At 44.0% G+C, this 26,759-nt stretch overlaps 1 protein-coding gene and 1 long non-coding RNA gene across 3 annotated transcripts; one reads left to right on the forward strand and one right to left on the reverse strand.

Moving 5' to 3' along the window:
- Positions 1–723: 723 nt before the first annotated feature.
- gareml (GRB2 associated, regulator of MAPK1-like) lies at positions 724–26,341 on the forward strand. 2 transcript variants are annotated; one of them, XM_047160962.2, is made up of 6 exons: positions 724–2,048; positions 11,345–11,485; positions 16,928–17,058; positions 18,966–20,075; positions 21,928–22,094; positions 23,890–26,341. In XM_047160962.2, the coding sequence occupies exons 1-6, from the start codon at positions 2,045–2,047 to the stop codon at positions 24,617–24,619; spliced, it is 2,283 nt and encodes a 760-aa protein (XP_047016918.1). In that variant the 5' UTR covers positions 724–2,044; the 3' UTR covers positions 24,620–26,341. The 2 variants fall into 2 exon arrangements, with proteins under 2 accessions (XP_047016918.1, XP_017310748.2); XM_017455259.3 differs by lacking the exon at positions 724–2,048 and adding an exon at positions 4,486–5,009.
- On the reverse strand, positions 11,806–18,967 carry LOC128629414 (uncharacterized). Its single transcript, XR_008393762.1, has 3 exons — positions 17,517–18,967; positions 16,904–17,114; positions 11,806–12,415 (listed from the first exon to the last, which is right to left on the reverse strand). It is a non-coding gene; the product is annotated as an uncharacterized LOC128629414 (long non-coding RNA).
- Positions 26,342–26,759: the final 418 nt, after the last annotated feature.

The following is a 26,759-nucleotide window of genomic DNA, read 5'->3' on the forward strand; positions in this document are numbered from 1 at the left end:
CCTCTCCCTCTCTCGCTCTCTTCTTTTGGAAGACTCATCAGTGTAAAAAGATATATAAAAAACAAACAAGCTGAACGACCCAAGCGCTCATGACTGTGTACAGTTTCTGGATTGGTGGTTGGGTTTCTGTGTGTAAATGACTCGCCGGTTAGTGTGTATGGAGTTTTGTGTGTCTTTTCTTTTTTTCTTTTTTTTTCTTTTTAAAAAAAAAAATGTATTTCTTTTGTCTGGTGCCTTAACGTGGAGCCGAACCGCCCATCCACCCTAAGCAACACACACACACACACACACACACACCACCTGTATAACGATACTACCAGAACAGACCCTGACATTGTTTGAACTGAAGAGAACGGGAATTTATGTTCTGAATAATTTCACATTTTTGTTTGAATGTTTTTGTGTTTTTTTTTTTTTTTTTTTTTTTTTTTGGTTCTGTCCCATTGTTCTCCTGCATGCCATTTTTCTTTGGTTTTAAAGACGTGCAGCAAGCGTCTGCACTGCTCGTGCACGGGGAGAGTTGGGTGTCGTTCTCTTTGGAAATTTTTTTTCTTTTCTTTTTTTTTGGCAGATACATTAAAAAAAGGAAGCTTGTTTAAGTTACCTGTTTGTCTGTTTTGTTTTGTTGTTCCTTTTCCCTAGGCTGTGAGACAGTGTGTAGGTAAAAAAGCGAAAGGCCTTTACCATGTACGGAATAAAACACCGTCATGTGGCTGTATGGAAAATAATCAACGTCGGCCTGGTGTGATGAAACGCAGATACTGTGAGCGCCCTGAAGTTGATTATTTTCCAACGATAACACGCCCTGAAGTGTTTTATTCCTCTTGTACCACAGCAATTTATCGACAAGTGCAGTTTTATTTATTAAATGGCAACCTGTTCGGCTTTTAAAATTTTTATCCGTTTGCAGTTGCGTTTAATGTCGAACATCCGTGAAACCAGTTCCCAGTTAAGTTATAGCAGCTGTAACACTTGTTCCCTCACCAGCCTCCAAATCTCTCATGACGTTAACTAATAGGACACAGCTTGTCATGTTCCGGAGAAGCCGTGAAGCAGAAACTCCTCTGTCCTGGAGATGTCCGAAGAACTACTTAGTTTTACCTCTGGCACTGGAGACTCCTTCGGTAAGTTTTGAATCCGTTTACATGTGGCGTCCACCGTGTAAATCCGTCTGAATGAGCCGTTACTATAGAAACTGTAAGATAGTAGAACAAGAGTGTTGATATAAACCTGTGCTACTGTCAAGAGCTGCTGTTACATGAAAAGAATCAACACCACCTGACCAATCAGAATCCAGAGTTTAATAGCATTGTGCAAGTTGTAAATCTATCCATATAATTTTGAGAAGTGCTTGCACGTGCACACAACCCAACATTCACTTCTCAAACTTTACTAAAGAACAAAATAATATCCACGATGCCCAGAAAATGCTTTTTATAAATAAAGTTTAAAAAAGGCTGCCGTCATGAGTCATGCTTCTCCAAACGACACCTTGATGCCACCTAGTGGCTGGAAGAAGAACAATCCTCAGGCTTTTACTCTTGGCCGAATGGAGATGGTGTTATATCTGATTTATGTGAGGTGGCTGTGAGAAATTATTTAAATAATTTTTGAAAATGTTTAAACGTTTAAAAGCTCTGAGATTTTCACAGTTAGTCATTATTTTACCTGTGTGATGTGTTACTAGTTTACCAGCCTTCCTACTGATAACTGACACTATCCTGGTATTAATTTATGATACTCCTACAGTCTATAACATCCTGAAACTACACAAGGTCCTCTCAGGTAAGTTCAGCTAATCGCCAGAGACTGCAAACGCGTCTTTTATTTTAATCCTTTGTTTTAAAGGCATTATAATTCATGTACATGTACACCCCCCCCCCCCCCCCAAAAAAAAAAAAAAAAAAAACTGACTAATATTACTACTTAAATTAACAAAAAATATCAAACCACCTTTTAAAACAGTGTAAATGTGAATCAAAATGGAGTCCGTGTCCAGAGGCTGCCTGCAACGCTGAGCTTCAGAAACTTCTGGAAGGACAATATGTGTAAGAATCACAGTGTGACAAACATAAATCTAACTAATGCTACACGTAAGAAAGTTTATGTGAAATTTCTATATGAATGAAACGCCTTTGCGATGTTTACCACTTGGAAAATGTCATACTTTTCGGATTGCTGAACGGACACCCCCACTCCCCCCCCCCCCGCAAGATGGCGGAATGTACGGAATTCTGGTTGCGTGTGAATATTGCGGGGTTTCTTTGGTCATACCGAGTATTTTCGCTGTGATTTAACAGCAAATCTGAGGGAAATGTTGATATCCTTTATGGTTTTATGACACTTTCAATATCGTTCTGCCTTTACATTAGGTTTATTCAGAAGTTTTAAGGTTGAGCCTGCTAGCTAAATCATTCAAACGTCAGGTATTATCCAGTTGCATGGCAACAGTGTTCTCTCCAAATGCTAGCATGTAGCTACAACCGGTTAAAAAAAGTAAACAAATAGTTTTTTTTTTTTTTTTTTTTTTTACATTTTTAATTATAAATATGATCAAAGAAGGCTGACTTCTACATTATCGAGTCAGTACAAATTAATTTAGGTTTCCAAACATTAGTTTTACAGCACAAACTTAAATGTTACAGTAAAATGTTTGGATGTCGGTGAAGAAAGCAGTGTATTAAGTGGTAAGAGAAACTTTTCAGACAAAAACAAAAAAACACAATGATGTTTGCTGGGTTTTGCTGCAAAAATAAGAAACAAGTGTGACAACGTCTCTTGAAGAACCGTGTCTGGTTCTGCAAGATGCTCAGGAAAACTTACCGCTCATTTCCTTATTAAACTGCACTAATTCTGCTTGAGACTACTTTTTTATTCTTTTTCTGTTTTGTTTTTTTTTTAAAGCAAAGGGTCGTCACACCAAATATTGCCTTTGTTTCATTTATTACTGTTTACTGCTCTTTATAGTAGTTATGTCTATATAGTAGTTTCTATAGTTGAAAATGGTTTCTCCATTTTTTTAAAATGGAGAAACATTTAATTTAATTATTGCTCTACAGTATTTCTTTGCATGTGTTTAAGACTTTTGCAAAGTACTGTAGGTGTGCAACAATCTATTGGCACCCTTTTAGCCAATACTTTGCCAAGATAATAGCTCTGAGTCTTCTCTTATAATGGGCGGCTGTGGATCAGGTGCTAGAGCGGGTCGTCCACTAATCGTAGGGTTGGCGGTTCGATTCCTGGCCAGTGTGACTCCACATACCGAAGTGTCCTTGGGCAAGACACTGAACCCCAAGTTGATCCTGAGGGCAAGTTAGCGCCTTGCATGGCAGCTCTGCTACCATTGGTGAATGGGTGGATGAGACACAGTGTAAAGTGCTTTGGATAAAAGCGCTATATAAGTGCAGACCATTTACCAATGCCTGATGAGGTTGGAGAATACATGGTGAGATCTGAGAGCGTTCCTCCATACAGAATCTCTCTAGATCCTTCAGATTTCGAGGTCCACGCTTGTGGACTCTCCTCTTCAGTGCACGCCACAGGTTTTCTATGGGGTTCAGGTCAGGGGACGGGGATGGGTCATGGCAGGACCTTGATTTTGTGGGCTTTAAACTATTTTTGTGTTGATTTTGATGTATGTTTCGGTTCATTGTCCTGTTTCAGGTTTCCATTTAATATCTGTTGATATTTGATAGAGTCCATGATGCCATGTATCCTAACAAAATGTCCAGGTCCTCTGGCAGAAAAACAGCCCCAAAACATTAAAGATCCTCCTCCATATTTAACCGTGGGCATGAGGTACTTTTCCATACGGCTACCTCTCTGTGTGCTCCAAAACCTCCTCTGTGTTTATTACCAAAAAGCTCTATTCTGGTTTCATCTGACCATAGAACCCAATCCCATTTGAAGTTCCAGTAGTGTCGGCACACTGAAGACGCTCGAGTTTGTTTTTGGATGAGAGTAGAGGCTTTTTTCTTCAAACCCTTCCAAACAGCTTGTGGTGATGTCGGTGACTTCAGATTGTAGTTTTGGAGACTTTCTGACCCCAAGACACGACTAACATCTGCAGTTCTCCAGCTGTGATCCTTGGAGATGTTTTATCCACTCGAACCCGTCCTCTTCACAGTGCGCTGAGACGATACAGACACACGTCCAATTCCAGGTCGGTTCATAACATTTCCAGTTGACTGGAACTTCTTAATTATTGCCCTGATGGTGGAAATGGGCGTTTTCAATGCTTGTGCTATTTTCTTATAGACACGCCCCATTGTGTGAAGTTCAACACAACTATATTCCTTGGTCTTACCCATTGGTCTTACCCATATTTTATTTACTTTTGGCTTTTGCGTCGAATGTTTGTAAAGGTAAACCAGACACAGACAAGTAGTCTCGACAGGAACAGAAATCAGAATAATGATTTTATAATTAGTTCAATTAGATGTTTTAATTACTGCAATTAAAAAGCATTAACGTAACTGCACATCATTTTGGGCATGATGTATGACGGGGGTAAGGATAAAAAAAAAAAATTCGCAATTTTACCATGGTAACATCTGTGTGTATACAACTTGTGCGCGCGCGGAGACGCAACCGGAGACTGTGTACGCGCACGGGCTGGAGGAGTGAATGGGCGGAGCTACAGCCAAGTGGGCACCGCTTTCTCTCTCTCTCTCCATTCACACTTTTCCCTTCTGTGCGCGACTGGGGTGAGAACCGACGGCGCACTTCTGCAGGAGCGGATCACCGCGCGCCCCCGCCGCCACCGGAAACTCGTTCACCGCCCCCACACACACACACACACTCGCACACAAACACACTCAAACACTCACGCGCGCGCGCGCCCCCGTGCCGCCGCCGCCGCCGCCGCCGCCGCGACCCCGGTGATGATGCCGGAGAGATGGAGAAACTGTCCGCGAGCATCTCGGAGCTCTCGTGGAGCGCAGTGTCGCTGCCCCTGGACGCCGTGGTGGGCAAATTCCGCCTGCCCACACTGGTGAAGCTCGGCGCCGGTAGGCAAACCCGCTCATAACGCTTCATAATGCTTCATAATGTTGGTATTCATGACCGGAGACCGGCGATGCAAACTTCTGAACCGGTTTTCTTAAAGCTTTCAGTCTGGCATGCAACCGTGTGCTACAGTAACTAGGCTACATGAACTTGATCTCACGGTGAAACGCTGAGAAGTTCTTCTTTTCTTGTCTTTCCTTTTTTTTTATTGTGTAGCATCGCGATATTTGAAGCACTAAAACATTTGCACATCGATAACAATATCATCCCTTAAAACTAAAGCGTTTCGGTCCAGTTAAAAACTTTCTGACAAACCGAGGACACCGTGTCCATTCCTGTAGCTATTTGTAAAACCTATTCAGTGTTATTAAGTTATTAAAGGGTGCTGTAGTATAACACGCTCTCAGAGGTTGCGGTCTGGACTGCAATTACAGAAGTAATCATCAGATGTATTTGCGGAATAGTTTCGAAATTCAAGGCGCTCGAGTTGCCAAGGAATTGTTTTATTGATTTGTTTCGGGACACTGGCACTGTGTGGCATCGCAATGTTTAGGAAATATGCAAATCAGGAACAACGTCTCGTCTCTCTCAGGCTTATCTCTGTCTGAAAACTAAAAGTGTACACTCTTAATACAGCTATCCGGTACGGACTTCCTCAGAGGTCGCAGTCCGGATCGTTAAAATAACCAGATGAGCGGTGTGACTTTCATTCATGGTGAAATATCGGTATTTTAACAAGCCCATCACTACAGTCCTGAGATATTTGCCATCGTGATACTTGCGTAATAAAAACTTTCACATCGATAACAGTCTGACGCAGTCTCGTGCTTCTTTCTCAAGAAAATCAAAGCGGTAAAAGTCCCCAAAAAATTTCTGATGACCGTTTAAGCCTATATATAACATTATAATATATATATATTCTGTATTATATATATATATATATATATAAAAAAAACATTTTAAAGCCTTTTAGGATGTTAAGTGTGTTTATGTAGAACGGAAATCCAGGTACCTAGCAGCATTTTTTATTATTATTATTATTATTTTTAATTGTTGCTGAGTCAAGCATCATGTATCGTACCTTCAGCATGGATTTTTACCAGAATTATTGAAGGCACACACTTGGACCACCGTTCTCTAAAAGCTTAATTAAAGGTGATGCGCTTTTCCCAGGTTAAAGATACAAGTCTTTATTCCGTTACCTGAGAGAGTAGAAGCGTGGGTTTTTCGTATCACACCCGTTATCAGTGTTCAGAATCTCCACTTGATTTCCAGCTTTTAAAAAATATATATATATATATTTTTTAAATAAATAAAATGCTGCTGTGTCAACCTGGATTTTAATAAAATGAAAAGAAGTAAACATTGACCTACAGGTGATGATAAAGCCTTGTGAAAAGCGAGTAGAAATTATATGATCGTTTGTTTTTATGACTGACATGACGACATACGTTTTAGGAAAATGTATAAAGTACATATGAGCCAAAGAGACAGACCATAGGGACGATCAGATGATGGGTGATTTGTGCATTGAAATTGGTAAAGAAACACTGGAACGAAAGAAAGAAAGAAAGAAAGAGGGGGAAGGACAGAAGGTGGAAGTCCTTTTATGAGCGATGAAATGAGCGTCCTTGTTTCTAACGTGCAGAGGAACCGAGAGGAACTGTAAAGATGAGGTGTAATGAGTTTCGTGGTGTAAATAGTCGATCTGGCTCTTGGCGAAGGTGACAAAGTGGCTGTTGTGTCCCAGAAGTGATGCAGAGCCTTTCATATGGAAATGTGCTGATCCGTGTCAGAGTGCTCCGCATACTAACGAGGACGAGCACCACGACCCGATCCAAGTTTTTAGGCGACCCGAGTCGAGGGGAGAGACGATCGAAAGGGGGAATTTTACGGGGAAATGGGATCTTCACCAGTTTTACGCAAATCAGCCAGGTCTGTATTCTGCCTCTGGAGTTACGAGGTGGATGCGGCTAGCCGATAGAGGATTATAACCACCGGTTTAGCATCATGTCGGAATCTGGGGTCATACTGTAATACTTTTTAATACGTTTAAAAAAAAATAAAAATCAGCTACTTGTTAAAAGAAAAAAACCTACGCACCAAAAAGACAAAGTTACTAGATTAATAACGTTTTTAGCACCGTTTTCAAAATAATCAGACTTTTCTACTACCAACCCATGTTTTTAGATATATTTCCCCACCTTTTAACCAGTGTCAGGGTTGCCAGATCTCAGCAAAATTTCCCAACCACTCAAAAAAAAGATCTGAAACGAGCCCAAATGTGTGTTCGGTGGAAAAGGGAGAGATTTTTTGTTTTGTTTCTTTTTCTCAGAGGGGAAACGAGTTCACTGTGGTGCGCACGCATTTCCTATTTACTGTATGTGCAACATGCTTTTAAAAAAAAAATAAAAAATCATCACCTGGTACAGATACTTGATAATCCCTCTCGCACTCAATCTCTGCGATATATATCTTGGAACAGATATGGTTCTGTACATCACAGACACGTTCTCGTAGAGCTCGTAATTACGACTTGTAAACTAGGAATTTTATGAGAGCTCCGACTCGCACCGCCGCGGCGTCATGCGGAAACACTCAGAATGTAGTCGTTACCTCGGTATAGTTCTGTGTGACAGTTCGTATAATGGACGATTATTAATGTCTTAATAATGCAAGATTCATCCGAAAATAAACGAAAGATATACGCATGTATTTTGCAGTCGTGAACATCAACTCACACGGATTCATTCTGGCACTTTCTCACACAATCACGCATTCACTCAGTCACCCATTTATGCCCTTTCACACTCACTTTCTCATTCACTCACTCACTTTCTCATTCACTCACTTTCACAATCAATCATTCACTCAGTCCCTCAGTCACCCATTTATGCCCTTTCACACTCACTTTCTCATTCACTCACTCACTTTCTCATTCACTCACTTTCACAATCAATCATTCACTCAGTCCCTCAGTCACCCATTTATGCCCTTTCACACTCACTTTCTCATTCACTGACACATTCACTCACTTTCACAATCAATCATTCACTCAGTCATCCATTTATGCCCGTTCACACTCACGTTCCCAATCAGTCATTCATTCACTCACTTTCCCATTCACTCATTCACTCACTTTCTCATTCACTCACTCATTCATTCACTCACTTTTCCATTCACTCATTCATTCATTCACTTTCTCACTCACTCATTCATTCACTCACTTTCCCAATCACACACTCATTCACTCACTTTCTCATTCACTCATTCACTCACTTTCTCATTCACTCATTCACTCACTTTCCTAATATCTCACTCATTCACTAACTTACTCACGTATTCACTCACTCACTTTCTCATTCACTCACTCTCTCACTGAAGCTTCACTTTTGTGGTCACATTCTCACTCAATCCATAAATCACTCGCTCACTCACTCACTCACTCTCTTACTCTGTCACTCCGTCACACACTGAATCACTCCGTCACATATTGAATCACTCGTTCATTTCTTCTCTCACTCACTTTCTCACTCCATCACACGTTCAGTCACCATGTGCTTTTAGACTGCGTGCAGCACATAAATAAATAAAAAAGCGTATAAATGTGGTTCATAAATAAAATTTACTTTCCGACGTACTTCACGTCCTCATTCTGTCACTCTTCCACTCCCATCACTTCTTCACTCCCATCACTTCTTCAGTTACTTTCTAAAGCACTCCGTCACTCACTCAGTCACGCTTTCACTCATTTTCTCATGCCGTCATTACTTCGTGTTTTATCATTCACTTAAATTCTCACTCACTCATTGTACACACACACTCTCACACACACACACACACACACACACACACACACACTCACATACACAACACTGCATGTTGACTCTGTAGTTGTGCTTGACCTGTGGATTAACCTTTGACCTCATCCACCTTATTTCTCTCTCTCTCTCTCTCTCTCTCTCTCTCTCTCTCTCTCTCTCTCTCTCTCTCTCTTTCTTTCTTTCTTTTTCTGTCTCCAGAGTTCTTTTGTGCTTCGGGATCATCCAGTTACATGCGCGCACACACACACACACACACACACACACTCACACTGCTTTATTATGGGTTGCCATCGGGGTTGATGTGTATGTGAGTGTGTGTGTGTGTGTGTGTGTGTGTGTGTATGTGTATGTGTGTGTAGGTGGGATACATCACTGTATCAGGAGACAATAGTAATTATAGACGACTGAGATGTTCAGCTGAACCTGTGACTCTGTGTGTGTGTGTGTGTGTGTGCGAGTGTGTGTGTGTGTGTGTGTGTGTGTGTCTCATTTCCTCAGTAAAAGCCTTTTTTCAGACTCGCATCAATGAAGGATTCTTTTAGTAGCTGATCAATACACTCTTCTTTCATCACAACCCCCTGTCTCTCTCTTTGTCTCTCTCTCTGTCTCTCTCTCTCTGTCTCTCTCTCTCTCTCTCTGTCTCTCTCTTTGTCTCTCTCTCTCTCTGTCTCTTTCAGTCATCACTCCATCTCATGATATTTTTAATCTGATCTGCGTCTCTCTCCTGTGATTGGCTTATAGCGTAAAATAATATTGCCCTCAAGTGCGGCTAGTTTAAAAAATTGAATTTGAAGTGTGTTGTTTATGTAGTGGTATATGGCTAGCATGTGTGTGTGTGTGTGTGTATGTGTGAGAGTGAGAGAGAGAGAGAGAGAGAGAGAGAGAGAGAGAATGGGAGTGATTACACTTTTGGCTCACGTTCCCAAATGATCCCTGCACGCAGTGTTAGTTTCCGTAGTGATGACTGTGGTTTCCGCTGTGTGTGTGTGTGTGTGTGTGTGTGTGTGCGCGTGTGTGTGTGTGTGTGTGTGTGTGTGTGTGTGTGTGCTTGTGCTCAGTTTAGTTTATTGTCAGAGAAATCTAGTCCGTGTTAAAGAGACGCACAAGAATGGGGAAAATTTTCGATTGTACAACTTTTCGATTGTACACATTCTAACCTGATTATCCTCGGGAATATGGACTTTGTTCCCAAAGGAACACTGTAGGTATGGGATGTTGATGGTATATTAAAAAGAAAATGAATAAATCTAAAAAAGATGTCAAACTCTGAGCATGCAAAGCAGGGTGTAACGTAGACCAGCTGGTGTTTGAGGCACATGAGATGTGTCGGGAATGGTGTTGTGGATGGTGCTGGGACCGCTGGAGTTTGGATTGAGGATGGGATCCACTGGTATGTAGCTGGAGAGAGGGACTATGTGGAGAAAGGCAGGGATAGTGTTGGGGAACATGGGAAGGGGGTTGGTATGCTGGGGTATTAAGGCAAGAGGGGAAGGGTTCTGGTTGAAGTGATGTGGTGAGGATAGGGTAGGAGTTTTTGGGCACATAGTGATGGGGTTAATGGCTAAAGATTACGCCTGGGGGATAGGTAGGGGTATGGTGGAGACTGTAAGGTAGCAGGTGCGAAAAGGGGTAGGAATGGTGGTGGTAATGCAAATATGGATGGGGTAGTTGTGTGGGGAAGTGTTTTGGGGTATATGGGGATAGGGTTGAGATGGGGTTGTAGGGATGGTGATGGGGTTAATATGAAGATGGAGTGGGGATTTTGGGGCATATGGAGATGGGGAGGAGGTCATGTTGGGGCACTTGGGAATAGGGTTGCGAATGGTGTTGGGGTATATGACGACGGAGTGGGGATGATGGTGGTGCACATGGAGATGGGGTAGTAGACGGAGAGGAGAACTGTGAGGATGGTCGGGGGATGGTGTTGGGGTACGTGGACATGGGGTAGTACACGGAGATGAGAACTGCCAGGATGGTCGGGGGATGATGTTGGGGTACATGGAGATGGGGTAGTAGACGGAGATGAGAACTGTGAGGATGGGCGGGGGGATGATGTTGGGGTACGTGGACATGGGGTAGTAGACGGAGAGGAGAACTGTGAGGATGGGCGGGGGGTGATGTTGAGGCACATGGAGATGGGGTTGAAAATGTTTGTTAGGGCACAGTGTTGAGGTATAAGGTGGAGATTGTAATACAAGTGGTGGTTATGACTCACTGGAATAGGATTGAGATGATGGTAGGACAGATGTCTGGGATGGGGATGAATTTGGGGTAAATAAGAAAGGGGTGGGAATGTTAATGCAGCACAGTGGAATGGAGTGGAGGTAGCGTTTGGGCGCATGCGCATGAGGTGTAAATAGTAATACAGCACATGAGACGTGGTATAATGGTATGGGGATGGTGGTAGCGCCTGTTGGGGTGTACAGGGATGGGGCGGGAATGGTGTTGTGGTTAGACCGGATGTGGAATTGTTCCATATTCTGCAGAGTTGTTATGTCTCTGTTTCTCTGTAGGTGAGAATGTGGAAGGGTTGTCTGAGGAGGACGTCGTCCTGTTACACTCGTGCCGGCAGTGGACTACAGTCACCGCCCACTCGCTTGAGGAGGGGCATTATGTCATCGGACCCAAGATTGACATCCCGCTGCCGTATCAGGGTAAGACACAAACATGGTGGGTGATCCCAGAAGGTGCTTCATGAGAAACCATCAGTAGGAAAGTCGCAAGAATTAAGAGCGGTGTGCTTTGTAGTAGCTTTGTAGTAGCTGGCAAACAGCTTGCCTATCAGTTAAATACAAGTTTGGCGATAATTTCATAGAACCATTTTATTGGCCGGTTGCGTTGGCTGTAATTATAGCAAACATCTTACAACACAAAGTAGCAGTTAAAGATAAAGTTAGAAAAGTAACACAACACAACAATTCATTCGTAAGTCAAAGCCGCCTTATTATTATTATTATTATTATTATTATTATTATTATTATTATTATTATTATATTTTTTTCTATCATGTGCTAGTCAGGACCATTGTTGTATATTTATATTTAAAAAAACAACCAATAACCGAAAACACAAGTCTACTTATTATATAGCACAACGATGAAAAGACAAGCAGTTTACCGTATTAGCACGCTGTGCTTAGCATGAAGTGAACGCTCGAAACGAGAACCGCAAAGGTCCTAGGCTTGAGCCTTGAGGAACGTCGCTCGGAACGGCTGTTTTCACACCTCGTACACCGTTGACTCAAAACGCCGAAGACGCCATGTCGCGTGACATCCAGTTTTACTCGTGAATGATGATTTTATAAATAGTAGGAGCGAGTGAATGAGAAGACGCATATGGCGGAGAGAGGGAGAGTGTGGGAAATGGCATTGATGGGGTGATGCTCCGCTAACAGTGTATCGATTGTTCTATTAGAGCACTTAACATCACACATGTTTGCTACACTCTGTGACCTGGCCATTGTGTGTGTGTGTGTGTGTGTGTGTGTGTGTGTGTGTGTCTTTCTCCCTCTCTCTCTGGTGTATTGCCTCACTGGTCCTGATTGGTCGTGTTATATAACTCAAAATAATCCCCTGCTGCGGTTTCTGAAACACACAAACACACACACACACACACACACACACACACACACACACACACACACAGAGTAAGAGGACAAGCAGTGAGAAGAAGGAAGAAGACCGCATCATCACCATGCCATTAATACAAAATCCTGCGGAAGCTATTTGAGTGTGTATATAAGAGAGTGAGAGTGTGTGTGTATATCTGTGTGTGTGTGTGTGTGTGTGTGTGTGATGTGTTAGTCAGTGGGGTTTCCGGCGTCAGTTATCTCATTCACAAAGTCAACTCGGGCATGACTTCATCCTGACATCATTCCCATTCCGCTGAAATTCCGCTCCGAAATACCGAACTCCAAACACTCCGAGGTTCCTCTCCTGGGAGCACCGTTACCCAATATACCCGCCTCCGGAACCATGAGGTCATGTGACCAATGAGATCACCTACAAGGGTTTCCGGCGTCAACGAGACGCCAGGATGAAGAGAGAGAGAGAGGGAGGGAGGGAGGGAGGGAGGAAAGGATGAGATCATCAGTGTCCTTCAGTCTGCCATGCTGTACACTGATGATGATGATGATGATGGTGGTAATAAAGTTCAAGGTGCTAGTAGATGTTGTGTTCTAACCCTGATCGTCTATAGACTTGAGACCGATCACAGAAGTGAGGAAGACGATGAGGAAGCTGATGGGAGTGATGACTAGAAGAGCATTTTGAAGACATTGGTGATCAAGCAGAGTCACTGCTACCAGCCCAGAGTTGTTTTATTCCTCTTATGCCACAGCAGTTACCCAGTGATTACAGTCTGACCCGTCACAAAGCGCAGACACTGGAGACTTCCTTCCGTAAAACGTTGAATGAACATCCCCTTACAGAAAACTGGACCGTACGGACAGTTCGAATCTCTTTTATTATGAAGGAGCTGTTACTATGGAAACGATAACGTATTAGAACGAGCGCATTAATATATCGACAGCTTCTGACCAATCAGAAGGCGGGATTCAGGAGCGCTGTGGTATGAGATGAATGAAAGTGTAGATATTGGAGTCTACTCTATGGATAGATGGTTGGATGATGATGATGATGATGCGTATAGCAAGAGTGAACAGGGGGAAGAGAGAAGTACAATAGGAGAGTAACCTAATCCACTCTTCCCTGGAGACAAGTGGAGGTTCCTGCTGCGTCTGCACAGTTACACACACACACACACACACACACACACACACACACACACACAGTCCATCTGTTGTAATCACTAGCTAAACACTTTCACGTTACTTTCCATCTGCTCCCAGCTAACACACTGACCCTCAGTCGGACATGAACACTCACCCTGTGTGTGTGTGAGAGTGTGTGTGTGTGTGTGTGTGTAAATCTCATCATTGCCTTCTGAAAATCTTGTTCTGGAGTCAGTGTGTGTGTGTGTGTGTGAGAGAGAGAGTGAGTGTGTGAGTAATAAGCTGTACACAGAGACTGGATCTCATATAGAGACTCAGACATGGAGACTATGAAGGAAACAGAGCGAGACAGCCAGGCAAAAAGAAGAGAAAAGGGATTACAAATGGTCTCCTGAACATTGTTCCTGCTGACACACACACACACACACACGAAGCCAGAGAGATGTTCAGACTGTTCCTGCAGTTTATTGTTTTTCTTTGCTCACATGTTGAAGCGTTGTTTGTGATGCTTTTTCCTGAGCAGATGGCTGTTTGCAGGACAGTAAACAGGAAGTAGTAATTGTTTTGTCTGTTTAAATGAAACGCTATAACACTCTAAGATGAGGATATGATCTTAGGACAGCGGTACAGAATCACGTCGTCTTAGTCGGGTATTTAAAAAGATATATGTTTATAGTTATCGAAGCCAGGATTGGTCGCAGAGATACGATGTCTGTTCTGCAAAGAGAACCGGAGCTCTAGTGCATAAAACATAGCTATTTATATATAACGTCTACTGTCAGGGATTGTCTTGTGTTTGTTTTGATTTATTTTTAGACAACCTTTTGGCTTTTATGTGACGTGACGTAATGCCTTATAAAAGCAACATCCTCGCTCTCCTACACAAATCGGTGGAGGATAAACCGGAGTCAGGGATCTGCTGCGCGGGATGGGAGAGGAAATCGATTTCCTCTCATGCTCTCATTGGCTGCTTTTCATCTCTCCTTGAAAATATTGGTGCCACGGGAGTGGGCGGTGGACAGAGTCGTCGCCAAACCACCAAAAATGAGTCGGGGAAGTGGAGATCAGGGCTTTAAGGGCGAGAAAAGACCGGATACAGTGAACAGGTACGGATGTAAAGGAACAACCCGGAAACATCAGGTGACAACAGGTGGAAGAACATCAACCAAAACGTAAAGCAGTCTACGAGCAAAGTAACACGAATGGACACGAATGGCTGAGGCAGGGATGTGCTGTGTACACCATGCACTCCTGGAGCTAATAGTGACAAAGCCGGGTAATAAGAGACCTACAGGTGAAGGGGCGGAGCAATGGCCAAACCAGGAAGTGACTAAGAAAGACAAAGAAGAAGAAAACACCGACTTCCCACTTCCGAGTTAATTTGAACACAGCGTAAGCAGGTGGTGACAGAAACGGACGCTCGAGCCTGAACCGGAAGTGACCGTGATTGTGATTTTAGGTAAACTGTGACATTTAGAACCCAGTTAATTAAAATAAATAATAATAAGTTTAGCACTGTCGTTACCGAATTAAAATTTGAAAATGTTTAAAATCTTGAAGAGCCACTTGTGTTCCCCGGGACGGTTCTTCCATCGCGGTCGTCTAAAGAGCGCTCATTCGGAAGTAGAAGTGATATTGTGATGTGGAGTGAATCTGTTGGAGTCGGAGTGCACGAGGCGTTCGCTGAAACGTTTCTCCAGTGCGTCTGAAGTTCACTGCGGTCGTGTCTGAACTTTTTAAAGCAGCGTGTGGAGAGAACGTCGGGTTGTTTAAGCTTCATCAGAACAGAGTGACTGCAGGAATCTCCACTAGCAGAGACAGCCCTGTGTGTGTGTGTGTGTGTGTGTGTGTGTGTGTGTGTTGGCAGGGACAAAGCAGTGTTGCTAGGAAACAAATACACCCGGGCCCCTGGTTTAAGAGAAGCTCTGTGTATGTGTATATGTGTGTGTGTGAGAGAGAGAGAATTTGAGAGGTTTCTATAGAGCTCAGGAGGAATAACAATATCTCCCCCTTTACGTCTCTCACGTCTTCATGCGGTTTTGTGTTTCAACAAGTTATAGAGCTACTCTTTATTTTCTCATCTATCTATCTATCTATCTATCTATCTATCTATCTATCTATCTATCTATCTCTCTCTGTCTGTCTGTATATCTATCTGTCTGTCTATCTATCTATCTGTCTGTATATCTATCTATCTATCTATCTGTCTGTCTGTATATCTATCTGTCTATCTATCTATCTGTCTATCTATCTATCTATCTGTCTATCTATCTATCTATCTGTCTGTCTGTATATCTATCTATCTATCTCTGTCTATCTATCTGTCTATCTATCTATCTATCTATCTATCTATCTATCTATCTATCTATCTATCTCTGTCTATCTATCTGTCTATCTATCTGTCTATCTATCTATCTATCTGTCTGCCTGTATATCTATCTATCTATCTATCTCTGTCTGTATATCTATCTATCTATCTGTCTGTATATCTATCTGTCTATCTATCTATCTATCTGTCTGCCTGTATATCTATCTATCTATCTGTCTGTCTGCCTGTATATCTATCTATCTATCTATCTGTCTGCCTGTATATCTATCTATCTATCTATCTGTCTGTCTGTATATCTATCTATCTAGCTAGCTATCTGTCTGTCTGTCTATCTATCTATCTGTCTGTCTGACTGTATATCTATCTATCTATCTATCTGTCTGCCTGTATATCTATCTATCTATCTATCTGTCTGTCTGTATATCTATCTATCTGTCTGTCTGTCTGCCTGTATATCTATCTATCTGTCTGTCTGTCTGCCTGTATATCTATCTATCTATCTATCTATCTATCTGTCTGTCTGTATATCTATCTATCTATCTATCTATCTGTCTGTCTGTCTGCCTGTATATCTATCTATCTGTCTGTCTGTCTGTCTTTATATCTATCTATCTCTGTCCATCCATCCATCTATCTATCTATCTATCTATCTATCTATCTATAGTGTCATTAATATTGGCACCCTTGGTAAATATGAGCAAATTCTGTGAAAAATAGTTTTTATTGTTTAACCTTTTGATCTTTGGTTTAAAAAATCATAAAAAATACTCAGGGGTCAATACTTTCCTCATAATTACCAAGGGTGCCAATATTAGTGGTAGGGCACTGTGTATATATATATATATATATATATATATATATATATATATATATATATATATATATATATATATATATATATATATGTATGTATATGTATATGTATATATGTATGTTTACATCAGTTTAAGTGGTATGCTGTGTATTTCTCTTGGAGTATGCCAAGCTGTAAGTATAACTTTGTTTCCTCACATCTCATTCTGCTTCTCTCTGTAGGGAAGTTTAAGCTGCTGGATCAGGACCGGGATGTCCGGGAGCCGGTTCAGTACTTCGCGAGCGTGGAGGAAATCGCCGGAACGTTCCCCGATCGAGTGTTCGTCATGGAGCCGATCACGTTCAGCATGAAGGTCAGCGACCGATTAACAGCTAGAGAGTGAACTCCACAAATCCACAAAAACAAACCCTGGATGTAGACAACACGGTGATAACAACACGGTGAAACGCGTGGAACTTACATGCAGTAGAAACCTGAGGTTAAATATCGTTAGCTAACGGAAAATTTTTTAAAAAAAAGCTATTAGCTGTAGAAATGAATACTGCAAAAATGAGAAATAGTAGCTAATAAAAATAATTGTGTATGCAATATAAATATATATTGTGACAAAAATTAAACCTAAAAAGAAACCGTGCCAGCTTCTTGCAGGTATTTTGTTTTGCAGTTAAAATGTTACAATGTTACAGTAGGCTATAAAAACGTTGTTTTTTTTTTCTCCCAAGTTAATTTTAAAGGTAAATTTTTTTGTGTGGAACGATCGCAGTTACTAGGCTACGACCGATAAACTAGATAGGTATGCTAATTCCCCACCGTGTTCGTACGCAGCTTTGCTAACGCTGTCTACGTTTATACACCGCCAACGTTCACTCCGTCCTGCCTGCGAGATTTGATGTGTAGTCGCTTTGTAGCCTTGTCTGAGGTCTCGTGGGACGTGAGTGCCGTCGGATTGCTAAGTTAGCTAAAGTAGCTAGCATGTGCTTGGTGTTCATGTTTCCTGGTTGCCTAGCAACAGTGGTCTTGTAACTAGAGAGAGAAAGGGGGGGGGGGGTCTAACAATAGCTTATAAAATAACTCAAAGGAGACTCTGTGATTGTGTGTGTGTGTGTGTGTGTGTACACATTTAAAAAAAGAAAGAGTCCACATTCCAAAAACCTAGCACCCTCATGGGACTGATATTTCTCCCTCACTCACTCTCTCTCTCTCTCACACACACACACACACACACACACACACACACACAGTTGAGTCTGGCAGTTTCTCACAGTCTCCTGCACTCCACAGTTGATGAATGGGGTTGAGTTTCTTTAAACTCTTCACATGCAGACACGTTTCAGCCAGCCGTTATTTATAACGACTGTAATTGTGTGTGTGAGTGTGTGAGTGTGTGAGTGTGTGTGTGTGTGTGTTCTGCCTTCCCAGGCCCGTCTCCGTGTCTGTGGAATAATGGCCTTGCTGGCCCCATTCACTGCATTTTCTGTTTACCAGCATTCTAAACTTTATGACCTATAATTAGGTTTTAGATGTATTTTAATTGAGTGTGGCTCAATAAAGTGCCGAGTCATATCTCCGTTAAGTGCCGCGATTAAGCCTGGGCACGAAGATTAGTTACTCTTGAAGAGGAAAAGACCTTTTTTTTAAAGCAGTAGATCGATAATCGATCAGCCAAGACGGCCATGATTCTCATATACGCTATATATATATATACACACACACACACACACACACACACACAAAAGGACATCACAACAGTCATCACTAAACCCCTGTAGAGAAACCAACTCATTTTCTTTGTGCCAGTCTCAGGTAGGGGGCGTGGCTTAAAGCTTAAAGGCCTAAATGTAGACTTGGGGCTCGGGTGATGAAATAGCTCACGTTTCATTTATACGTATTTTGGTTTATTCAGCTATTTAATGACTTTTTTGAGGCAAGTGTGTGAGTAGAACAATGTTGATGCAGAATTGAATCAGGAGTGTGTGTGTGTGTGTGTGTGTGTGTGTGTGTGTGTGTGCTTTTGAAAGATCCGGCAGTGATCATCCAATCGGTTACATGTGTAATCACCTGTTAAAAAGCTCATCACATGGTTTCATATCATCGGGTGATGATAAACGTGTTTAATTTGAAGTATTATCGTGTAGTGTTTCAGTTACTATGTACATATTTCTCTACCTTGTTCTGTATCTTTATCGCTGGTCACGCCCTTCCTCTCTCTCTCTCTCTCTCTCTCTCTCTCTCGCTCTCTCTCGCGCACGCGCTCTGTAGGTGGTGTCGGGTGAGTTCAGTGAGGACAGCGAGGTGTATAACTTTTCCCTGCAGGCAGGAGATGAGCTCACTCCGATGGGCCGGGCCGAGCTGCTCTGTGTCCAATCCGCTCGTGAGAAGTCACGCCTGGCCGCGCTGCTGCGACGGCTGGGCAGAGTGGGCGGGGCTTCGGGACGTCCCACCCGCACCAAGCTGCCCTGCCTGATCTGCCTGAACCAGCGGACGCGGGAGAGCGTGCGGCTGCCGCTGCAGTGCCGGGGCCGTTTCTGCACTCGCTCGCCGCTGGAGCTGCGCATGCAGGCGGGCGAGCACACGCTGCGCACCATCATCGAACGTGTGCGGCTGCCCGTCAACGTGGCTGTACCACCACATCCGCCACCTCCACCTCGCAGCCGCTACGACCAGCACACCATCCGCCAGGGCCAGCGCTACAAGCTGCTCGCCATTGTCAGCCGGACCGTGGTGCTCTGCTGTGTCCTGCGCAAACAGGAAGTGACGCCTTCTCACTTCCTGTTGCTTAACGACATGCCGCGTTTCACGCTGCCTGATGGCTTGTTGCGTGATGACCCTGTCTACCAGCGGGCGGTGCTGCTGAGCGCGCTCCGTTGCCAGGAGACCTTTGACCCGGACGATTATTCCCGAGCCGTGCGGGAGGTGAAGGTGGACCTGACCGAGGAGTGCGTGAGCCCGCGCAGGATACGAGTGTATCCCGTATTCTCGCCACAGAGACTCTCGCTGTGCGTGTACGGGGGCGGAGCCATCACACCGACACCCACACCAGGCTGCAGGGACTCGCTGGGAGACACGCACACTCCCCCTGGAGGTGAGGGTGAAAGGGAGGAGGTGGGCGAAGGGGAAGAGCGAGAGTACGTCACCCCTGATTGGCCCACAGAGACGCAGGAAATTCCTTACGAAGAGCTTTGGACCAATCAGAGCGGAGGAAGCTATGCAGAGGTTCCGGAAAGCACGGTGAAGGCTGAGCACAACCTCATATCCTTCCATTCCACCTCCTCGTTGGACGGTACAACAGGCTCCACCCACATCGCTATGGTGCAGATGGAAGCAGGACGAGTACCGACTCCACCCCCTGTTCCGCCCAAATCAGAAGCTGTGAGTAGACTCAACATTCTCTCATCATTCTCGTCTTTCCTTATGAAGGAGGCGTGGCCTCTGGGTCATCAGTCCTAGTCCAGGAGGCGTGGCCTTGCCTCAAAACACTCATTTTTCCCCCCAAAGCATATACTATCCAATGACACAGCTCTGAAAGTCGTGCAAGGACGCTCTTACCCGGTTTCTTACGTAAATCTTTCAAACATACCACCGAAAAAGGTTCCTGTAACCGATTTCCATTTGTCACGTTACAGTGATTAACGTTCTGTGATGATTTAAAGCCGCAGTGCCGCTCGTCGGCCGTGGAGCCGTTAGCTGCCGCGTCGGTAAGGCGGATTCGGGGGTTTATTCGTTAATCAATAGCTCTCCTTACGCAAGATGTAAGATGCGTCTCTGAATCTACCCCCTCACTCTTCTTCCTATTCCTTTATGTCCTCTCTCTCTCTCCCTCTCTCTCTCTCTCTCTCTCACGCTCCTTTATCTAAAGAGTCATTATGGATACCAGCAGATTGTTTGAACACAGGTCAAGACTCCTGGGACACACACACGCACACACACACACACACACACACACACACACACACACACACACACTGGGTCACGTATGTTCTGCTACAGTACTTCAGGATCCCGAAAGAGTCGTAAAGCTGTGCAGTTCTGGACTAAATAATTGATACAGCTTTTACAGGCCTAGTAATGGCCACACACTTACGGGAAGAGTACGTACACACACGTACACACACGTACACACACACGTACACACACGTACACACACACTCACAAACACACACGCAAATAAACATCGCTGTTGAAACTTTACTGTATCATCAGCTCCATAGAAGCGATTACAGCTCTGTCAACTGGAATTATGGCCTTTCTGTGCCCTGTCTCTCTCTCTCTCTCTCTCTCTCTCTCTCTCTCTTGCTTTCCCTGTCTCTCTCTCTCTCTCTCTCTCTCTCTCTCTCTCTCTCTCTCTCTCTCTCTCTCGCACTCTCTCTACTGCTTACTCTTCTCCTGCTTGCTCCCACGCAAATTTTCTGCTCTGGCCCTGTAATTTAGTTAACCAAAACACACACACACATACACACACACACACACACACACACACACACACACACACACACACACGCACTCCCTAGTGGATCTGGACAGGAAGGCAGCTTTCTCAGAAGGCTGAGGAGGAAATGCAGACAGATATTATTTAGATTAACAGACGTCACAGGACTCCTGATCCATGTGAGCCAAACCTCAGAACACACACACACACACACACACACACACACACACACACACACACACACACAGGCACTGGCACATTACATGTGTTTGCTGTTGTTTTGCTACACAAGAAGAGATCACACACCGGTAGAACCGGACAAGAACCACGGTGAGGAAACTGGGAGACTTTTCCCTATACTGAGAGAATAATCTGTAAATGACCATCTGTTATTCATTTCTTTAGCGAGTTATGAAAAAAAGAGTTACCAAGGGGACGAGACAGCAATGCCGCACACACGCACGCACGCACGCACACACGCACGCACACACGCACGCACACACGCACGCACGCACACACGCACGCACGGCACTTTGTCTGACTGTGTAAAGGTTACGTTCAAGAAGTGACATTTACTCACAAGCTTCAACCCTTTGTACAGTTCTGAGTCATGTTTAGCAATGCTAAATCGTATTCTGTTAAATATCAAGACCCCGATACTCATCGTCTCAAAAAGAGAGAGAAACGGACAGAGCGACTGTTGGAACACTTCAGGCGAATGCATGTCGTTGAAAGTACGAGTTGACGAATGTTCTTGAACTCACTTAGGAAACTAACCTCCCCTTTTCCGGCTAGGTGAAGGAGGAGTGTCGGTTTTTGAATGCTCCTCCGGTTCCACCCCGATGTGCTCATGTTGGAGGCCCCACCTCAAGTCCTCCAGTCCCACCCCGTTTCCCTAAAGCTCCAGCTACAAGCACACGCAGTCCAAATGTGTCCTATTACTCCTCAGGCCTGCAGGAGAGGTAAATACACACCTAGACAATATAAAACGCTGCATACATTCATGCATATACAGTATGTTTTGTATACAGATACAGTACATGTTATAAGGGGAGGAATGGTGACTCTGTGCTGTGACGAATCTTTGAACAAAATCCGAGTTTCTGGAGACAACAGCTGGGAATAACCTGACCTATCCTGTGTTTCTTCCCCTAGTCCACCCACAAATACATGAATCCTGCTGGGTCTCATCCCACAGCTCATCCTCTAGTCCATCCTCTAGCTTATCCTCTAGTCCATCCTCTAGCTTATCCTCTAGTCCATCCTCTAGCTCATCCTCTAGCTTATCCTCTAGTCCATCCTCCAGCTCATCCTCTACTCCATCCTCCAGCTCGTCCTCTAGCTCGTCCTCTAGCTCATCCTCCAGCTCATCCTCTACTCCATCCTCCAGCTCGTCCTCCAGCTTATCCTCTAGTTCATCCCACAGCTCATCCTCTAGTCCATCCTCCAGCACATCCTCTAGTCCATCCTCCAGCTCCTCCTCTACTCCATCCTCCATCTTATCCTCTAGTCCATCCTCCAGCTTGTCCTCTATCTCATCCTCTAGTCCATCCTCCATCTTTTCCTCTAGTCCATCCTCCAGCTTTTCCTCTAGTCCATCCTCCAGCTCATCCTCCAGCTTGTCCTCTAGTTCATCCCACAGCTTGTCCTCTAGTTCATCCCACAGCTAGTCCTCTAGTTCATGCCACAGTTCATCCAGTCCATCCTCCATCTCATCCTCCATCTCATCCCACAACTCATCCTCTAGTCCATCCTCCAGCTCGTCCTCTAGCTCATCCTCTAGTCCATCCCACAGCTCGTTCTCTAGTCCATCCTCCAGCTCGTCCTCTAGTCCAACATTTCCACTCATCCAATAGTCCAACTCCCAGTTCAACCCCTAGATTATCCCACAGCACACTCCCTAGTCCTACTTCAGCTCATCCACCAGCTCATCCTCTAGTCCATCCTCCAGCTTGTCCTCTAGTTCATCCCACAGCTAGTCCTCTAGTTCATCCCACAGCTAGTCCTCTAGTTCATCCCACAGCTAGTCCTCTAGTTCATGCCACAGCTAGTCCTCTAGTTCATCCCACAGCTAGTCCTCTAGTTCATCCCACAGCTAGTCCTCTAGTTCATCCCACAGCTAGTCCTCTAGTTCATGCCACAGCTAGTCCTCTAGTTCATCCCACAGCTAGTCCTCTAGTTCATGCCACAGTTCATCCAGTCCATCCTCCATCTCATCCTCCAGCTCATCCCACAGCTCATCCTCTAGTCCATCCTCCAGCACATCCTCTAGTCCAACATTTCCACTCATCCAATAGTCCAACTCCCAGTTCAACCCCTAGATTATCCCACAGCACACTCCCTAGTCCTACTTCAGCTCATCCACCAGCTCATCCACCAGCTCATCCTCTAGTTCATGCCACAGTTCATCCAGTCCATCCTCCAGCACATCCTCTATTCCAGCTCAACCCTTAGTCTGTCCCCCCCATCTCATCCCCTAGATTATCCCCCAGCACATCTCCATTTCAACCCTCATCTCATCTTCTAATCCACTGTGTTGTAATGTATACATGACAAATAAAGGTGTCTTCTTCTCTAGATTATCTCCTGGTCCATTTCCTGGTCTGTCCCTTAGTTTATCCTCTAGTCAACTGGTCCATCCCTAAGTTTACCCACTGGTCTATCTCATCCATCACCTAAAAGATCTATCATCAACGTTATACACACAGCATTCATAAGGAACAGTGTTGAATTTTATCTCTCTCTTTCTCTCCCCAGCTCTGCTCCTCGCAGTGGCAGTAGTTCTCCCTCTCCAGACTCTTACTCTCTGTACTGTTACCCCTGCACATGGGCTGACTGTGTGACCTCTGACCCATCCGCATCACCCGACCCTAACCAGCCCGCGCAGGCCTGCTGGTCGCACCCCCGAAGTGGCGGAATTTTTACTTCCAACATCCTAAACACACCCCTCCTTAGCACAGACTCTGCCCACAAAAACTACTCCACCTGTCCCCGACCACGCCCAGCAGCGCTGAACCGCTTTGCCCCATTTGGCGCTCTGAACCCTTTTGCCAATCCAGGACACGCCTCGTCTGATTGGCTTGCCACAGGCCGGAAATCCCCCAATCTGATCCCTGATCTCACTAGCGCTACCCCTCAGGAGTCTCAAGCCAATCAGGAAACAAGTCAGGTTCCTCCACCCAGACCATTAAAAAGCTTAGAGGAGGAAACATCCGTGTCTTCCATGGTGAGGGGCGCGGAAGGTGGAGCCGGGTTATCATGGCGGCCCCCGGCAGACCTGTGCTGGCTTTCGGTGGAGGAAGTGTCATTCTGCCTACGTTTCATTGGGCTGTCAGACGATGTGATTGGCCTGTTCAGCCGAGAGAGGATTGATGGGTCAATATTCACCCAGCTCACGGAAGAAATCCTGTCTGAAGACTTCAGCCTTACCAAACTGCAGGTCAAAAAGATCATGCAGTTCATCAAGGGTTGGAGACCCAAGATATGAGCCTTTATATATATATATATATATATATATATATATATATATATATATATATATACACACACACACACACACACACACACTGTGAACAGTAAACCCATATTCATGATGGTACATAAAAAAAAACAAAGGTGCGTTTCTCCAGAGGTTCCTGAACCTTTTGAGGCGCTAAAGAGTCACTGAACAGTTCCTAGATCAGTCTCTGTTTAAAAAGTTTCCAAGAAATATGGCCCAGGAACTAAAACCAGCAAGTGGAAACTAAAGATCCTGGTTTCCTGAGTGCTTGAAAAAGTTCATGTTTTCCTAAAAAAAAGGTACCGCTCTATGGCAACACTAAAGTCTAAAGGTATCCAAGTTCCTGAAAAGCTTTATAGTGGTAGAAAATGCTTAAAAATGCAGAGTTCCTGAACAAGTTCCTGGGTTTCCTGAAAGTTTAGCTCTGGTCCAGACGAGTCAGACAGTAGTTGTCTGCAACAATTTACCTACTGTAGAAACTACAGGAACTATGGCCCAGGAACTAAAACCAGCAAGTGGAAATTTAAACATCCTGGGGTTCCTGTATAGGTTTGTGCAGCGCGAATGTGCCTAAAGTTCCCGAGTAGCTAAAAAGTTCTTAAAAATATGGTATGTCTCTGTGGAAACATGGCTATGGAAAAGTTCCTCAGGTTCTTGTGGTGGAAACATGTTTAAAGTGCCGTAGTTCCTGAGGGTTCCAGAACAGGTTCCTCTGGTGAATACACACCTAATAACAGACGATAGTGTCTGCAAAAGAGTATGTGTGGGACAAGTTCCTGCAAAGGTTCCTCTGGTGGAAACGTGCCTAATGTCAGACAGTAGTAGTATAACTCTCTCTCTCTCTCTCTGTGTGTGTGTGTGTTGAAATGAAGGGATACACGTGTGTTCACGTCACACTCGTGCTGATTTATTTTGTGGGGCTGGAGTGTTTAAAGCTCAGCATTGAACTACTGAACAGTATCTGTGTGTGTGTGTCAGATAAATGTCTGTGTGTATGTGTGTGTGTGCATGTGCGCGCACGTGTGTGTGTGCAGTTGCATAAATTGTTTTGTTTTAAAAAGAGAGATTTTATATATTTAAAAACCACTCAGTCAGTACTTTAGTGTCTTTAGGGATCATCTCTAAACTCCAGTCCTGCACAGATGTTTCCGGGGACCGTCTCAAAACTACACCTCTTTCAGAAAAAAAAAAACAAGCGATCCAATAGGGACTAATGTTGAACACTACTCGAGCTTGTCTGATTTATATCATTCGTTAATGATTATTATTTGTCTTTACGTTGTCGGTCACGGAGGGGATAACACCACACTGCTCGGAGGAGCGATAATGGAACAAAGGACATTTCTGCTATTATATTTTAAGGGACCTTTTTTTTTTTTTTTTTTAACCCAAAATGTGACAACTCTGTATGTCTTTCCACTGTCTTTTCATGCATCTCTGTCTCGATTCTGTTGCTCCTGTGTGTGTGTAGACTGTAGGTACGGTACGTTGGTGTATGACTTCTTGGTTGATGATCGTCACTGCCTCTCTGAACAGGAAGTGAGGATCCCATAGCAACCCTGAGTATTATAAGGCCCCGAGTATAGAATCGGAGTTTACTAACACACACGTTGCTGATTTAGTGGAGTTACTGCTGCATCACAAACTGACCTCGACTTCAAACGATTATTGATTGATTGATTACTGATTAAATTCACCTAAGTCGCAGAACGCCGTGTTACTGCTGTGGTTTATTCTTAAAGATAAGGTCATCATCACTGCCAGTACACTCGTCAGGACTTTCCACTGACATTACGCAGCTAATTAACCCTAAACTTAACCCCAGTAACCAAAAGGAAACATTTTGTCTCATTTAATTGTCTCTTTTGGGAAGAAAAAAAAGCAGTTTTCCTCATGGGGACCAGCCTAATGTCCCCACAAGGTCCTTGTGAGGACATCTGGTCCCAACCTAGATATTAAAACATAGACAAACACACACTAAAAGAAAATCATGGCATTAGGGATTGTGTAGCTTTAGATTAAGGTGAAGAGGAAAAAAAAACAAGTTTGAAGAGTGTCTCACTCACTCACACACACACTGTAATTAGTTGACAGTAATTAAATGCTTACTAAACACAGCTTTTTGTGT

Source organism: Ictalurus punctatus, chromosome 2 (genome assembly GCF_001660625.3).
Source record: "Ictalurus punctatus breed USDA103 chromosome 2, Coco_2.0, whole genome shotgun sequence".
Taxonomy (NCBI): Eukaryota; Metazoa; Chordata; class Actinopteri; order Siluriformes; family Ictaluridae; genus Ictalurus; species Ictalurus punctatus.

Coding starts and splice junctions, on each gene's coding strand:
- gareml (XM_017455259.3), top strand. CDS start 4,544: ATGGTAACATCTGTGTGTATACAACTTGTGCGCGCGCGGAGACGCAAC. Junction 17,059..18,965: donor CGATCACGTTCAGCATGAAG/GTCAGCGACCGA, acceptor CGCGCTCTGTAG/GTGGTGTCGGGTGAGTTCAG. Junction 20,076..21,927: donor TTCCGCCCAAATCAGAAGCT/GTGAGTAGACTC, acceptor TTTTCCGGCTAG/GTGAAGGAGGAGTGTCGGTT.